The 16,755-nt window shown below is 36.4% G+C and overlaps 2 protein-coding genes across 3 annotated transcripts in view; both read right to left on the reverse strand.

Moving 5' to 3' along the window:
* Positions 1-1,838: 1,838 nt before the first annotated feature.
* LOC144961042 (uncharacterized) overlaps positions 1,839-16,755 on the reverse strand; it is a 28,866-nt gene continuing 13,949 nt past the window's right edge. The window contains exons 2-3 of one of the 2 annotated variants that reach the window (XM_078894378.1): positions 4,920-6,033; positions 1,839-3,227 (exon numbers count right to left, since the gene is read on the reverse strand). In XM_078894378.1, the coding sequence (XP_078750504.1) occupies positions 4,925-6,013 (1,089 nt within the window). In that variant the 5' untranslated portion in view covers positions 6,014-6,033 and the 3' untranslated portion in view covers positions 1,839-3,227; positions 4,920-4,924. Of the gene's footprint in view, positions 3,540-4,919; positions 6,034-16,755 lie in introns of both variants that reach the window. The other variant, XM_078894379.1, reaches the window with a different exon arrangement.
* On the reverse strand, positions 8,662-16,518 carry LOC144961041 (uncharacterized). Its single transcript, XM_078894377.1, has 4 exons — positions 16,299-16,518; positions 15,205-15,350; positions 9,397-14,727; positions 8,662-8,847 (listed from the first exon to the last, which is right to left on the reverse strand). The coding sequence occupies exons 1-3, from the start codon at positions 16,324-16,326 to the stop codon at positions 12,694-12,696; spliced, it is 2,208 nt and encodes a 735-aa protein (XP_078750503.1). The 5' UTR covers positions 16,327-16,518; the 3' UTR covers positions 8,662-8,847; positions 9,397-12,693.

The following is a 16,755-nucleotide window of genomic DNA, read 5'->3' on the forward strand; positions in this document are numbered from 1 at the left end:
TTTTTTTTTAGTTTTGTTGTTTTTTTGTTTGTATGTTTGTTTGTTTAGCTTTTTCTTTTTCTTTAAAAAAAAAATAAATCAAAGGATCTTTGTTGTTTGTTGGACAGGATGGGTAGGGGTTTAAATGGTGGTATGATATCAGGATAGCATCAGGTGGACATGTCATAGGGATGACGTGATTTAATAGGTGATTGTCATGATCGAGCTTTGTTATTTTAAATTAATAGAGATAGGGAGAACAGGTGATCGGCGTATTATCTTTTAAATACCCAATCATTATTTCGTACATTATATTTACTAGTAAAGCATAACCGGGAGATAATAGGCTTGAAGTTCAGTCGCATCGTGACTTTAGAAATTGACAATTATGTAGCAGCTGTGATATTTATGGATGCTCAAAATTATAGTCCAATGTAAATACAACCCTATTAACAGTAAAATGAAATATTGATTTTGTTGTTATAAACACAACCATTCTTTCTAATCCACGAAAACAAACTATACATCATTTACATGACGTGTTTTTGATTGCTTGAAATTGAAAGTACCGTCAACTGGGGTAATTTTGCCTATTGGGGAAACTTTGCCTCTTGAATTTTGGATCAATTAGAGATTATAAAGTTCTGTGGCAATTAATTTCTTTGATAAAAATTCAAGTTCTTTAATGGATACAATAACTACAACAAAGCTTAGATTAGTCGAAATGCTCCAAATTCACAGAGGCAAAGTTTCCCCTTGAGGCAAAGTAACTCCAATTGACGGTACTTCTTTAAGTTCTCCTTTAAACAAAAATCGTCTACAGATGTCCAGATAATGAGACGAGTTAGCCATTAATGCCAGTGAATCCGCAAGTCTGTTACTGCATTTTTAGCATCTTCGTTTATTCGTTTAAATTGTCCAGTGCACTTAAACTGTCAAAAGCGCCAATAGCCGCAGTGATACCCTTCATCATTCCTTCTTGAACTTTGACTAAATGTGTGTCTCGAACTCTAGTGGGATTAGACACCATCTTAGTAATTTCTTCATTGCATTCTACCGCTCTAAGTCTAGAACAATTCTGCGGGACTTCATATTTAGCATATAGCCGGTCTTTGGTGCTATTATCTATTCCCTTCTCAAAAATATTAGAAATTCCAACTGCAATGTCGTCGTTGATTATGGGCCCTGGTGGCACAACTGTGCCTGACACGTCCTTAAAGTATGCGATGCTACAGTTATCACTAGCAACGTCTTGGTCATGTCTATTTATATCCGCCTGGGAAGTCCCAGCCACATGAGTCATCATTTCATGAATCACAGGTTTCATTATCTTGTTGAGTTTCACTTTCGTGATAGTTATTATACGCCGTTTTCAATTCGGCAACTACGGGAATAATTTTAGTCAACTCCGCTAATTGTTCTCTAATCATTGATAATCAAAGATTAAACTAGACTTACCTTTAGGGAAGTTGACGTTTAATATGGATTATTAAAGTCAACTGATTGGGGAAGGTATTCACATGAGATGCTCTGAGCATGCGCACAAGTCAGTATTTAGCCCGCATGTTGATACACATTTCAACTAAGGTATTCACATGATAATCTATTTACACATACTAAATTAATACACCAAGGGAGGGTTACTACTAAATGTTAATAAGAAAAAAGGGGTTGGGCATGTGAATATTCCCCAATCAGTTGACTTTAATAATCCATATTAAACGTCAACTTCCCTAAAGGTAAGTCTAGTTTAATCTTTGATTATAATACATCACTCATTGGTGGAAGGCATCACATGAGATTTTAGCCAAATGTGAAGCAACATGCTTACACCATAATAATCAACAAAGAAAACATAATTTTCAATAAAACTTATTATTGAAGAACCAAAAACATAATCAGAATCCAACAAATAATAGTAAACAAAAGCGATTTTATAACATGTCAAGAACATCATGACTGTTGCAAATAATACTATATTACAAATGATGCAACTTATAATAATTACAAGGGTTGCTTACTGCAGCTTTCATATTGTATTTTTATCAAACATAATTAACGTTTGTTATCAAGAATAGCTTGAGAAAATACATTGTCATCCCTGGAGGGTTTTTGAACAAATTTCTCATAAAACTTGGCAAATGTACTTTCACTAGACCAACCTCCAGTGTCCAATACTTTTCTTAATGGGACATCTCGAATGAAAGCAGCAGAAGTGGCAGCTGCACGTGTACTGTGAGCTGTAAATATAGTCGTATCAATTCCTGAAAGTTTGAGAACTGATTTCACCCATCTAGACAAAGTGCTGCGTGCAATAGGTTTATGTGGTTTCACATAAGAAATCAACAATTGTTTAGAAATTCTTAATTTTTCTGTCACATTCAGATAATGTCTAAGGTGTGCCACCACACATAGACGCTCATTCTCAAACCTTTTTAATTCAATTGGTTTAGAATGCTTCTTTGGTAAAGATGTTTTTAATAACGATCGATGGACAATCACACATTTGTCATCATATAATGTTATATCATCAACAGATATTTCATGTAAAGCATCACCTCTCTGAGCTGATAAAAGACATAAAAGCATAACAAGTCTCAGAGTCAATTGTTTCAAAGACACATCAATAACATCTGGCCATCCAGATAGATGATCAATAACTAAATCGACATTCCATGTTTCATTGTATTTTGGTAATGCTGGTCTTTTGTTAAAGACTCCTTTAAGCAGTCTTACTATAATTTTATGAGTTCCAAATTCCATGTATCCGTAAGATGATAAATGAGCAGCAACTGCACTCCTGGCAATATTTATGGTATTATAACTAAAACCTTGTTGAAACAAACCACTCAAAAAATTTGCAAAAACATGAATTGTGACTGGAGGATTATGTTTAACTTTTAGAAATTCTATCCATTTCTTAATGTAGATGCTGTACGATTTAATAGTGTTTTTCCTCCACGAATTCAAAATGAGATCTACTGACTGCTGATCTAGCTCGGAGGAAATTAAATGAGGCCCGAAACCTTGAAAACAAGAAGGTCTAATTTGTTCCGTAGAATTAGAGGATGGGTGGTTCCCGGGGACGATGGTAGAATTAGAAGATCTCTTCGACAAGGAAGACGAACTGGGGTTTGGAAGCAATATTGTTGATTTGTGGGTACCAGAATTGAGTCGGCCAATCGGGTACCACCATAATTCCTGTCGCTTTTTCCTGAATAATTTTTTGCAACACCTTGGCAATGACACTGAAAGGGGGAAAAGCATAAAACGTTTTATATTTCCAACAAATTGAGAAAGCGTCAATTGCTATTGCGTTTTCATTCCATTTATATGATACAAATTTTTCAAATTGAGCATTAGCCTCACTTGCAAACAGGTCAATTTCTGGTTCAATAATCAAATGTTTTAAAGCTACTTTCAAATCATGGGGATTTATTTAACTTCCATTCAGAATCCCAATTAGTGATACGTGACTCTCTATCCGCAACAGTATTCTTTTTCCCAGGAATGTGTGCTGCACTGATCCATATATTGTGATCCATGCACCATTTCCATACCTGAAAAGTTATTTCATTATTTTCCACAGAATGGTTTGTGCCCATGTGATAAATACAAGCTATAGCTGTTGTACTATCTGACATAATACGAATATGTTTATTTTTAAATTCAGATTTAAAACATATAAGTGATTCCAGTATTGCTTTAATTTCCAAATAGTTAATGTGTCTATTTTTGTCCTCCAAGGACCAATGACCTCCTGTACTGATATTCCCATTTTTACAGCCCCAGCCTATGCAACTCGCATCTGTGAATAGAATCGCTGTTGGTTTTGATTGTGTAATATCATTATACATAGTTTCAACATTTTTGATCCACCAATGCAGTTCTAATTTTGCTTTCTTTGACAAACCCATGGTCGCATCAAAATTACCCTTATTTAGTTTCAACGCATTATCCTTTTCTGTTTCTAACTGTCTATAATACAACGGTCCATATTTTGTTGCTGGAAAACTAGCTACCATTTTCCCTACAGCAATTGCTATATCTCTTATTATAACTGGATAATCCGTCTTTAGTAGTCCCACGCAGGTTTCCAACAAACTCTTCTTTCTATCCTCTGTGAGACATACTGTCATACTTTGAGAATCAATGACCACCCCAAGGTATTGAATTTTTTGCTTGGAACCAGTATAGACTTATCAGGATGAACCACAAAACCTGCTTTTAAAAAGGTAGATAGAGTAAGACACACGTTCTTTAAATAATCAAATTTTGTCGCTGCTACAAGCAAAGAATCATCAATAAAGTATGCAGATAAAAACCCCTGCCTTCTCAAAGATGAAAAAATTGGTTTTAAGAGTCTGGTAAAAACCCTAGGAGCCATGGCCAAACCATTAGGTAAAGCGTTAAATTCATACAGCTGACCTTTCCATATAAATCTCATGTATTTCCTAAAGCTCTCGTGAATGCTGACAGAAAAATACGCGTCTTTTAAATCAACAGATGCCATGAAAGCATCTTTCGTAATCAACTTAAGTGCAGCTTCTAAAGTTTCCATTTTAAATTTCTTATATGTAACGACAGTATTTAAAGGCTTTAAAATTCAGAATCATTCTAAAAGAACCATCCTTTTTCTTTCTTGTAAATATGCTAGAAATTACTTCTTTTTCTAATAGCTTTTTAACTTCCAAATCTATAATGCTACATTCTTCTTTATTCCATTTTATGGAGGCATATGGTCTAGAATATCTATGCAAATCTAGAAGTCTACAATCAAACTCCACCAACACTCCTTTAACATATTGTAAAATTGATTTGTTGAATGTTAACTTTTCCCAATATTTTACAAATAAAGATATTTGTCCTCCTTTAAAATTATTAATTTTTGATTTCAAATATGATAGAACTTCAGGTAAAATTTCTATCCAGTCACTCACCAAACTTATTGTTTGTAATTGTTCTTCCATTTCTGTGGGTGGCCTTTCTTGTTCTGTACAAACTTGGGTTTTGGTTGCCACTTTGGACGGGGGAAGGCACCCCCCTTGCTTTGCCCTAAAAAAGGTTTCGTCGCACTAGCAAATCTTGTACTTGTATTGTCTTTAAATTTTTCTGGGTTGAAGGTGATGTTCAATTTTTCCAGTTCTTTCATTTCTTTGATTTTGTTAGGCAAATTGTCTCCAAACAATAAAGGCTCCACTGGCAAATTGTCATCCTCGCACAATCTATGCAGCGATTTATTGATAAAGGGCTTTAGATAATTTCTCCTTTTAGCAGACAACTCCCTGGTTGCATGTCCCAGTAGAGCCAATGCATCCGTGCAGTCCCTTTTTAGTGACTCAGCATCATTCTCGTTCAGCAGCAAGTTTGTTGTTGTTGTTATTGCTGTTGCCGCCTTGACTACACTCCTTTGTATCTTTACTAAACTGAGATCTCCTTTAATTGCCTTATTAGGTAAGTGTCTCCAAATTTCTTTATTAACTGTTGGCACCACCAAATTGTCACAATTTTCTGGTCTAAGATGAGCTTCCAATCTCTTTTTCAACATTTCGGGATTGAGTTTTGTTGAAAACCGGCCTTTCACCACCTTTGCAAGGTCGCTCCTCACCTTCCCTCCAACTTTTTCTTCCTCACTGAATTCATCCTCCAAACTCCTCAAAAAACTATCACTCTCATCATTGTTCTCCTCACTCCTACTCCTAGTCGTTTCTCGATTACTACACAACAAATCCTCTTCTTCTTTCAAGTTTGGTTCGACTTCGCCACCGTTATCAACGTCATCACTATCACGGTCATCACTCCAGTATTTGTTGTCGTGACCCAGTTTTATTCTTTTATCTTTCGTCTTCTCTCCATCCACATTCTTACGCTTCATCACAAGGTCCGTAAGCGAGTCAAACCGTGCTTCCCACTGTTTGTTAAACTCGCTCAGCATCGCCGCTACGTCACGCTGTGACCTGTCGTCACTGTCACTTGGTTGCGTCACTACGTCGTTTGTGGCGAATGGGTCACTGGTGACCTTATCTTTCTCCATTTTTCAAATGATAATTATTTCTGGACAAAAATGAGAGAGATAATAACATACATCATGAATCTTATCATGCACCAAGTTTGATAATAAAACGATATAATGTTTTATATATTTTATTGGGTGAAAACAGAAAGAAACCTTGACATTCATTTTTCATGTTGACCCAGTTTAGTTTTGTTTTTCCACCCCACTTTTATGGTCCATAGTGGACCTAATTCAGACGGAACACAGCCACTTTTAATGCAAACCATAACATGGTAAATTTTTTGTGCCAAGCTAAGGACACATCACCATTCATGTGCCAAACTAAGGACACTCGTGCTATAAACAAGTTGCACTGTTAAAATCCAACCAAGTGACTAGTGCAACAGCACAATGGTGACAATGAATTAAATAAATCAAAACAATGCGTGTCGATGACACCAGTGTGATTAATTCTGCCAGTCTAATAAATGAGAGAAAAAACAGGATAACCAATGTTACCATTACAAAGAAGAGCTTATTAAATATTTAATCATCTGTTATTATCCATATGTAACACCTCCTTACCTTTATAACAAAATAGAAACTTTCGAATAGAAATAAACAACGGCCAGTTGACTTGCAAACGATGTTCAGAACTGACTTGTGCGCATGCTCAGAGCATCTCTCATGTGATGCCTTCCACCAATCAGTGATGTATTATAATTCCCTTTATTCATCCCATAGGGAAGATTCGAATTTCGGGTCTATTCTAAGGGAAGACTGGAATAACCCAAGCGACAGCCGCAGTGCAGCGCCGCAAATTTAGTTAGGGCAAGGTGACTTGCTCAAGACCACTCAGCGGTGGGTGATCGAACTCGGTACCTTTCGGGTGCCAACCAAAGACCGTACCGCTGCCCCTGATGATGATGATGATGATGATGATGATGATGATGATGATGATGGGAACTAACAAAGAATACACAGGCATCTAAAATTGAAACATTCCATATTCAAAGCTAATGTTTTAATTTAAAAAATTGAGGTTTACAATATCCACTAAACGTGATCAAAGCGCTTTGTAAAGGGGTCCCTGGTCAACAGCAACATTTAATATGTAGGACGGGACATGTCGCCTGTTAGGCGATATTACAATTTTTCAGACAAAGACAACGCTGTTAACGGCCAGGTACTCATTTTACACCTGAGTACGGTGAGAGAATGTGAGTAAAGAGCCTTGTCCAAAGACTCAACTATGCACCGAGCGCGAGGCTCGAACCCAGGACTTTCCGATCCCAAAGCGGGTGTCATACCACTAGACCATTATAATGCACGAGACCCATGGCCGACTAGAGTACTATAGTTACGTCATGACTAGACCACATAGCCGCACTACTGTAGGAGTGTTCATTGATAGAGGGATGCGTTTGTGTCATAGAAATAGCCTTAGTGTGTGTGTGTGTGTGTGTGTGTGTGTGTGTGTGTGTGTGATAGTCAAACATTAGTAGGTTTAATGAAGTCTTGTCACACACGCGTGATACACCTATACGAATTTCCCTGCCACTGCCACCCAGACACACTAACACTAACATCTGACAAGGAGTGAGGGCTGTGGAAGAACCACAGACTATACCGTGTGCAAACGTTGGCGATTGGTATCGGATGGCAAACTGTGATCGTTTGAACTTGAAATGATTCGAAACACTCGTTACCCCTCCGCTCGCTCGGATCCTGATCGTCTCAAGCTCGTCTCACGTGTCAAGATCGTCTCAAGCTCACAACCCGCCTGATCGTTTTACGATCGAGTGATCGTTTTACTAACTCGCTCTTCCGGCATTGAGATCGAGCACTGACTCGTGGCTTGGTGCTCGATCGTCGATAGGGTAAAAGCGATCAAATAACCCAACACTATTGTTTTGCTTTATCCATTAAACCTCAAACATTGAATAATTCGCCTTCTGATGTTCAATCTAGTGCTGGGTCGAGTTTGAAACGATCAAATCGAGCGGGTTTTCGATCGAGTCCTCTAAAATCGAGCGGGTTTTGAGTCAGTGACGTCATCGAGCAGTGATTCGTTTGAAAAAAAAAATACGAGCATCTCGTTTGCCACAGGAAACTTCACATACCCCTCCCTCTCTTATGTCTGTGGCTGGCCTGACTGCAGCTGGTTATGATGGGGGCTGCCAGATGGCCAAGTTCAAAATTGGTTACTAAAATGCTTTTTCTATTATTATTCATTTAAAAAAAAAATCTTTTATTACAAAAAATAAATGAAAAGATAAGTTTATCCAACTGTAGTCGACTGTTTTGTTAATCAAAGCCAATGAGTTTTTCAAGGGAGTCAGAATGCTTGTGGTGTTTGGCTATTTGGGGTCTATTTGACTACTTGGGCAAGAAGAAATCTGGCTGTCTGGCAGCCTTGATTTAGCAATGACAATCCCGCACAAATCTTTGGGCCTCTTTTTCGTTCACGAAGTGCCCGAATTCGCGTCAAAATATGGGACGAAGCCGTTTCGTATATGCTATTTAAAAAAATTAATTACGACGCTGCTCATGGATGAATATGACTGAAAGTAGGTATCCCAAACTATAATTTCAACTGCAGAAAACTGCTGTTATTTTGAATTGAACAAATACAGATTGTCAAACCATGAACAACAGTTTTTAAATGATTAAAATCGGACAACAAATAAAAAATTTACGAATTTTTTATTTATTTAATAACTTGTAATTTTCGTACACCAACAGAACATGCTACCAAACAGCAAGTTTAAGGTGCATCAAAACAAACAAAATAATAACAAAATTGAATAATTTGCAAGCAATCGCAAGCCATGGACATAGAGAATAAGAAAAGTACTCAAACAAATATTCACCTAGTATGTTTGTTTGTTTTTAAGGGTTTTACGGCGCTTGCAACACGTTAAGGTTATATCAGCGCCAGTAAAAAGGATGAAAATGGGATAGTAAAAAGTTCTAGAATTACAATTAAAGCACCCAAGAGAAAGTAAGACAAAGGGGAACTGGGAACAAATAGGGATCAGATGTAGATTCCAAGAGCATACCACCAATGTACTTAATTTGAGATCACCTAAAAGTCTCATCCAGACACAAGCACAGGTCCCAACTAAGAGGAATACACTCAAATGTTTACCAATCATATAATATAATATGCAAACTAAACATAATACAATGCATAACAGAGAGATGATTTACAAGGAAAAAAATATCATCTCCCAAAACAATAACTATGCATTTGACTGTTTCCCTCCCAGCCAGGACTCCGGAAAGGGCCAGGACAAAACCAAGTAACCTCATTCCAAGACAAAGACAGAAAGCATGTTGGAAAACAGATATAAGGAGATAGAAGACACAGTATGTACCTCCCTGCCCGCAATGGGAGGTCAGGATCCCCACCCAGTCACCTAGTATAATTCAGTTACTATACAGCATCAAAATCAAGAAAAAACATGAGGCGCGTGAAAATAATTTCACCGAAATCGCCAGATGTACCATCTTAGGCACTTTGCAGACTCGTCAGTAATCTAAATTAAGGCATGAAACTTATCTGAGCCTTAGAACTGGCACCATACAGTAAGCCCAATTTTTTTCAGAGAGATAGAGGCAATAATTACTGAGATTTTACGTCTCAAAATTCGAAAAAAGGCCGAAATCGCCAAAGGAAGACATTTTGAGAAAAAAACAGTGTTCCCGCTACCAAAAATTGAAATGATGAGATATGGCTATGAAACTTGACATACAAATGATTTGAGGGATGGGGAATCCAAATTTTACGTCCTTTTCACAATAAGAATGACAAAACCAGAGTTATGAGAAGAAATCAAGATTTAAGCTCTCGAAAATCAACAGAAATATATGTCAAAAAGGGGGGAAAAGTCAAAAATTTATACCACAATCTAACACAATAATGGAAGTTAATGCTGCACCTACTGGTGGTGCACAGTAGATCAAATAAAATAAATAAATAAAAACATTAGACAAAAAAGTCAGTACACAAAAGCATACAATATCCAATGCAACCCATGAACATGAAAATTTATACCTATCCATACGTACATATTCTGAGACAATCAGCCTAAAATTCAACGCCCTGCCCTAACACATATTAGTTTATATATCTAAGGCAACGGTATAAGGACACGCTTTAATGCATATAAATGCACAGACGCCGGGCAAACCTATCTTAGCGCTCTTGTTACTCATCATGTTGCGAGCAAGCAAGATGGCTTTCTATTATTTCAACATTTTTAACACGCCTGAGTGTACTTAAACACTTTAATATGTTTTTTTTACCCGGAAGTTCGTATTCACACAGGGAGTCGAATATAATATCGAATAACAGATTATACATACGCGGACTCTGGAAGCTGATCATATCCACATAGCCTATAAATTATAAAGATTAATTTAAACACGGACTATAATATTGCTCTTATGGTCGAATAGCCCAACATCAGTATGAGTATAAGGGTTATCATTGGCTCTCCACTATACACATTTTAAATGCATTTATAAAATGTTTAAATAGAAATAGATATTATATTGGACTCCCTGTATGAATATGAACTTCCAGGTAAAAAAAACATATTAAAGTGTTTAAGTACACTCAGACGTGTTAAAAATGTTGAAATAATAGAGAAAGCCGTCTTGCTTGACGCTAAACATGGTGAGTAAATAAAACAAATGTAATAATCAGAAAAGCTACATGATAGGTACATAATTATGAGAAACAACAATGGTTTAAACAAAGCATGTCACTGATCAAATGTAAAGTGATGGAAATAGATACATAATTTCATGAATCAATATAATGTAAATGTTGCTACTCGAAGCGATAAACAACAATGTGAAATTGAATGTAAGCTTCAATTTAATTATAAAAACAGATAGAAGAATGGATGTTTCGTGTTTCCCCTTTACCAACAAACACATTCAACTTAACGGCACTACCACATCATCTCATTCATCATCTATAGTGTTTGGTTCATCCTGTTTGTTGACAAATGAGAAACCTGAAACGTCCATTCTATCTGTTTTTGTAATTAAACTGAAGCTTGAATTTAATCTCATAGTGTTATTTAATCAACATCTGAAACCCTACTTCGTTTGACAGCAGTTGACAAAAAAGATGCATCTGCTTCATCATCATTAATCAACCTTAACAAAGAATCATAAAGAGTGCTAATGGTCCCCGTTATCTTTAAATTCTTTTCACCCAAAAATACCTTTCTATATCTTATTTGATTTCTTAAACTTTCAGCTGTGCCAATATTCAGAAGTCTATCTAACTGATCTTTAGTTTTACATATCCCACCATCTGAAATTACAGCATCTAATATATCAGATTTCTGTTGCCTATCTTTTATTATTTTATCACATCTTTTTCTTTTATTTTCACTCATCTTTTCCTTAACTTTTACACGTACATTAGCTTCATCTTCCTTACTAATAGACTGCAGGTTTTCAGAATTCCTTTTAGCTTCCTCTAAAATTTCATTTTGTTTAAATTCGCTTAATGCACAAAACCAAGAAACTGTCTTATTATGCTTCCACATATTAAGTGTGGAGCGTAAATGCAAGGAGGCCCTTTTTCGTTTATTGAGATCATAATCTAAATCCCCAAATAACCTTTCCCCAGTCAAATTGGTCAATGGACATCTATCTAAAATATTCCTAACATCAACAGCAATATCACCACCATACACACCACCGTCAAGAAAGTCATGTAATTGCCTCCTTAAAACCAATATACAATTCCGTACAAAATCTTTAAAAGCCGACAACACTAAATCAATTTGGCATTCATGCTTCACAAAATCTAAAGTACACATGTCATCAAAACAAAAATCATCAAACACGGAAACAAATTCATGTTCATCAAATGAAATCATGGACATAAATTTCTCAAAAATAACATCAATCTTTTTGACATAAGAGGAGAATGACCCATAAGGAATTTTACTTTTCATCAACTCCCAGTATGGCCCAGTGATAGTCAGATTAAACAGTGAAATAGCAGCAACTAAAGAAATTACCCTACTATCCCTCAAATCTGCAACAATACTTTGAAGCTTTAAATTGTCACCTGAAACTTCATTTTCTAAAAAATCAAGAACATGTTTATGATGGTACAAAAGAGCATGAGCATTTTCAAATATATTATTGAAACGATTACTTCTAAAACTGCAAAACTGAGACTTAATATTATTAACTTCACAATAATTTAGCCATTCTTCCCTTGCCCCATTCTTCTCATCCCCCCGAGGTCCCAATACTTCTGCAGTTAGTCTTATAGCACGTAAGGCTGCACTTTCTTTACCAATACTAGACTGAAAATGATTAAACTTTTGCTGACTGTCCCTCCCAAGTGAACCCCCCTCTTTAATTACATCCCTCTCAAATTCTAACACAGCACTCTCAACAGCTTTAGATAAACCAAGCAAAAAATGAGCGTTACAATACAAAAAATGTGTACATATATCCTCATCATGCAAAACACTCTTACGCCATTCATGATTTTTTTTATTTAAAAGTTTCATATTTGCCGCTCTATCGGACATAACAGAATTCATTTTATAAACAATTTCTTTTAAAAGCTCATCTCTTTCTTCTTCCTTTAGGTCACTATTAATTTGAATTAAATCATCAAAAACTTTAATTATTTGTTCTAACATACTATTTGCATCATCTGAGGCTATAGTCTAAAAACCCAAGCTAATTGCTTTTCCACTACTAAGAACAATATGTTTTTCCATGTAATGTTTCTTTTGTCTTGAAGTACCATCTGATGCAAAAGTAAAACAATCAGTATTTTTAATTTCATCAACAATTTGACATTTTGCTACATGATTGCCTTCAAACATTATATTTAGAGCAGTAGAAGAGGAAGGTAATTCTTCAAGAGAAAACGAATGTCCAAACAAATGTTTGGCAACTATTTGTACAACTTTTGAGCAATTAGTTGCAGACACATTCGCTTCCCCTTGGAGAGCCATATATGCAATACGGACAGAATTTTTAAATTTATTATATTTGTCACATTTCAATTTGAATTTACTGTCATCTTTATCAAGATTGTTAACCATGTTTAATGTGTAATGCAGAGACTCAGACTTTTCATTCAACAACAAACATCTTTTCTTTGACTTAGACAAATTTTTTTGTAAAGACAACTTGACTTTCTGTAAATCATCACATTCTTTTTTAAGGACAGAATTTTTCATTTCCAAGTCCGCAATTTTTGTTGTTAAATCTGAATTAATTTTCCTCAGGGAACAATTGTTCTTATAAGTTTTGGATTTTTTAAATTTAACAAGATCCTGTGACAAAGTTTTGTTCTTTAATTTTAAATTAAAAATTTCTCTCTTTAAAATACTACATTCTGATGAAACGACTTTAGACTTTTTAGATGAAAACAATTTTTTAGAAGAGACAGACTTTGATAATTTTTTAGCATGGTCAACATTAACAATTGTGGAAGGAAGTGGGATGTGGGACTCTGAAAAAGATTCTGGCAATAAAACAGAAGTGATAGGTGCAGGGGTACATTCAGGTTTGGCTGGATTCTGAGTAGCAACAGATGTAGAGGGTAGAGGGGTAGAACCAGATCCAAAAGTGAATGACGATGATGGTAGTGGTGCTGAACATGAATCAGGTGTGGACACATTCTGAGAATTAATATTCACGGAGGGATGAGGGGTAGAACCAGATACAATAGAAATGCAGGACGATGGTGTTGGTGGTGGTGAGCTGAGAATCTTAGTAGAAGTGGACACATTCCGAGAATTAATATTCGTGGAAGGATGAGGGGTAGAACCAGATACAATAGAAATGCAGGACGATGGTGTTGGTGGTGGTGAGCTGAGAATCTTAGTAGAAGTAGAAGGTTGACTTGATGATGGTAGTACAGATGAAGGAAATAAAACGGTTGGCTGAGGACTCAGTGCTGGCCAGTCAACAGTAGACGACGGTGGTGGTGAGCTGAGAATCTTAGTAGAAGTAGAAGGTTGACTTGATGATGGTAGTACAGATGAAGGAAATAAAACGGTTGGCTGAGGACTCAGTGCTGGCCAGTCAACAGTAGACGACGGTGGTGGTGAGCTGAGAATCTTAGTAGAAGTAGAAGGTTGACTTGATGATGGCAGTACAGATGAAGGAAATAAAACGGTTGGCTGAGGACTCAGTGCTGGCCAGTCAACAGTAGACGACAGTGGGGGTGGTGGTGGTGGTGGCGATGATGAGGGTGGCTTTGTGGCTGTGGCAGGAGGAGAGTTTAATTGAATTTCCGTCAGATGACAGGGAAAGAAGGGTTTCCTAAGCCATGCCTGAAGTGCTGCTGGGTCCCTGCTGATACTTTTTATCAGCTTCCCCTTCTTTGTATCTGCAGCGAGATACATGCCTCGTAACTTCTCTCTCGTGCAAATCACAGGAGAAGGCGATATGTTTTCTAGAAATTTATGGAAGTCTCCATAAGTATAACCATGTTTCAGGAGAAAATTGCCGAGGTCCACAGCAATTTCATTTGACACAACAGTCTTTTTAAAATTGTTTTTCTCCAACGTCATGTTTACACCAATGGCATTGAGGGCATCACTGATGTGGTGAAGATCCACAGGTGCATTCAGAAATGTTTTATCTTTCCCTTTTGCCGCCTTCACAACCTTCAAAATTTTCCGCCAGATACTGTTGACTGGATAACTTGAGTCTGGACTCAACTTGGAGAACCATTGTTCCACCTAGAAGGGAAAAAATAACCAAAAAATATTGAAGGGCTTATAACTAATGCATTAGTATATTAGAACAAAAAAAAACAAAAATAGAATCTTATACAAAAAGATAACCCTTGATAATACACCAGAATCCAATAAGTTTTTAAAAAGATAAGGATTAGGTATGAAAAAATGAACATACTTTGCTAGAGAGAAAAACACGGGAATGGTTTAGAATTTAATTGTATTCCATAGCAAACATCTAGTCTTGTCTAACCTAGTAAAGACCTTTTCAACAAGTGCTAATTATACCAACAGCACACTGCCCATTGCTAATTGCTGACTGTTGCAGGCATGCTTAAATATCATAAAGAGAGCCATAAACACGACTTTTACTTGTCTATGTCACTCAGTCACTTGTAACTACAATATTTATCCAAAAAAATATAATGGTGGCCTGTGACAACAAAAAACAGATGTGTCATATATTCATAGAAACCTTACCTCAGACACTGTCGTTTTGGCTTCAAAGCGCAGATGATAAAGCTGGACTAACAGCTTGTTTGTCACTTGCACAAGTGGCAGTGCAGGTCTACGACCTTTCCCCTTCATCAAAAATGAAGCCCTGAGACGACTCATTTGTTCGTCATCTGAAAATGGAGAATTAAAATGTTCAAACTTATTTGAGATGTGATAATAATAATAAATAGTTTCTATACACCGCCTTACCCCGTATTTCAACAAGCTCAACGCGCTAAATGATTACTCATTACCATCAACACTATCTATCAAAACTCAACTGTCAAATTCAAATAGGCAGGATTCAAGAATTTAATATAAATCTAAAATATCTTATACTATACTAACATATCATAAACAAGCAACCATAATCAAGTCAATCCCATAGCATCAAATCAAAACAAGCCTTCTACCAAGTAGTATACAGTAAAAGGTTAAAAGTTAAATTTAAACTGGAGTTTGAGTTACTATAGTATAGTTCCATCATGGCATAATTGAAACTGGATCTTACAAAAACGATTGAAAAACAAACAAGTAGATACCTACTACTCATTGATGACACCTGATGAAGAATGGGGCCGTCCGGTTAAGATTATTATTATTATTAGTAGACGTCTAGATCAAACAATGTGCACTCAGATTATCAATAATTTCTTAATGAATGAGCTTGGTTTAATCTAAATTTCAGAAACAACTAGACTTAGATGTCAATAGTGTGATACTTTCCATTTCCTAGTACTAGTAGGACTCACAATCACAAGCACCAGTCTAGTAGTCAGGACGGACACTGACACTGACACGACCAGTATTTTATTTCTCATCTGAATCTAGAAGTAGCAGTGATAATGACACGTTCATTCTTAGCGAACGGTGGGCTCCGATAATAATAATAATAATAGCCTTCATGAATGAACACGAGTTGTCTAGCGGTTACAAACATTATCATTATCATTAATTCAGAAAAGTGAGTGGAGCAAACTCAAACTCAAACAGTATCATGAATAAGACAAGATAGAGAAAAGCTTCGATCTACTCCAACACCGATCATAATAAAATACAAAACAATAAAATTTACTTACCACATAATTCAAGTAAGTCCATGTCCATAATTGAAATACGTTTGACTATTCTAGATGGCTTTAATGTTTGGAAACGTTTGTGTTACTCCAACTTACAATCGGTCTCGGTCACCGGCAGTTTATCAACTCACGCGTCGGACAGTAGGAGAGAAAGAAAGAGAAAGCGGAAACAGAGGCTTTGCTTTTAAAGATGAACAACAAGATATGAAGTGAATAGAAAAGTGCCAGAAGACAACAGAGAATAAAAAATTTTTCGCGGCGGTGGTGGGGTTTGAACCTGCGACCTTATTGGTACGACAACTCCGCCTGGCAGGTGAGAGCGTGGCTCTACCGTGTGAGCTATCCACGAACACAAAAATATTCGTTTCAAACTCAAAGTCATTACTAGATCCCTCTCTCACCCACTTCTTGAGATCGCCGATTCGTTCGTACACCACCATCGCGAATAATTTTGACC

The sequence above is a fragment of the Berghia stephanieae genome, unplaced genomic scaffold, assembly GCF_034508935.2.
Source record: "Berghia stephanieae isolate SIO BIC M18660-M18661 unplaced genomic scaffold, UCSD_Bste_1.3 scaffold13, whole genome shotgun sequence".
NCBI classification, from domain to species: domain Eukaryota; kingdom Metazoa; phylum Mollusca; class Gastropoda; order Nudibranchia; family Aeolidiidae; genus Berghia; species Berghia stephanieae.

Bases quoted from the DNA above. Each gene is read 5' to 3' on its own strand.
- LOC144961041 (XM_078894377.1), bottom strand. From the start codon at position 16,326: ATGGACATGGACTTACTTGAATTATGTG. The intron at 15,351-16,298 runs GTAAGTAAATTT...CTCCATTTTCAG, and splicing joins GGACTTACTTGAATTATGTG to ATGACGAACAAATGAGTCGT. The intron at 14,728-15,204 runs GTAAGGTTTCTA...TTTCCCTTCTAG, and splicing joins CCAAAACGACAGTGTCTGAG to GTGGAACAATGGTTCTCCAA.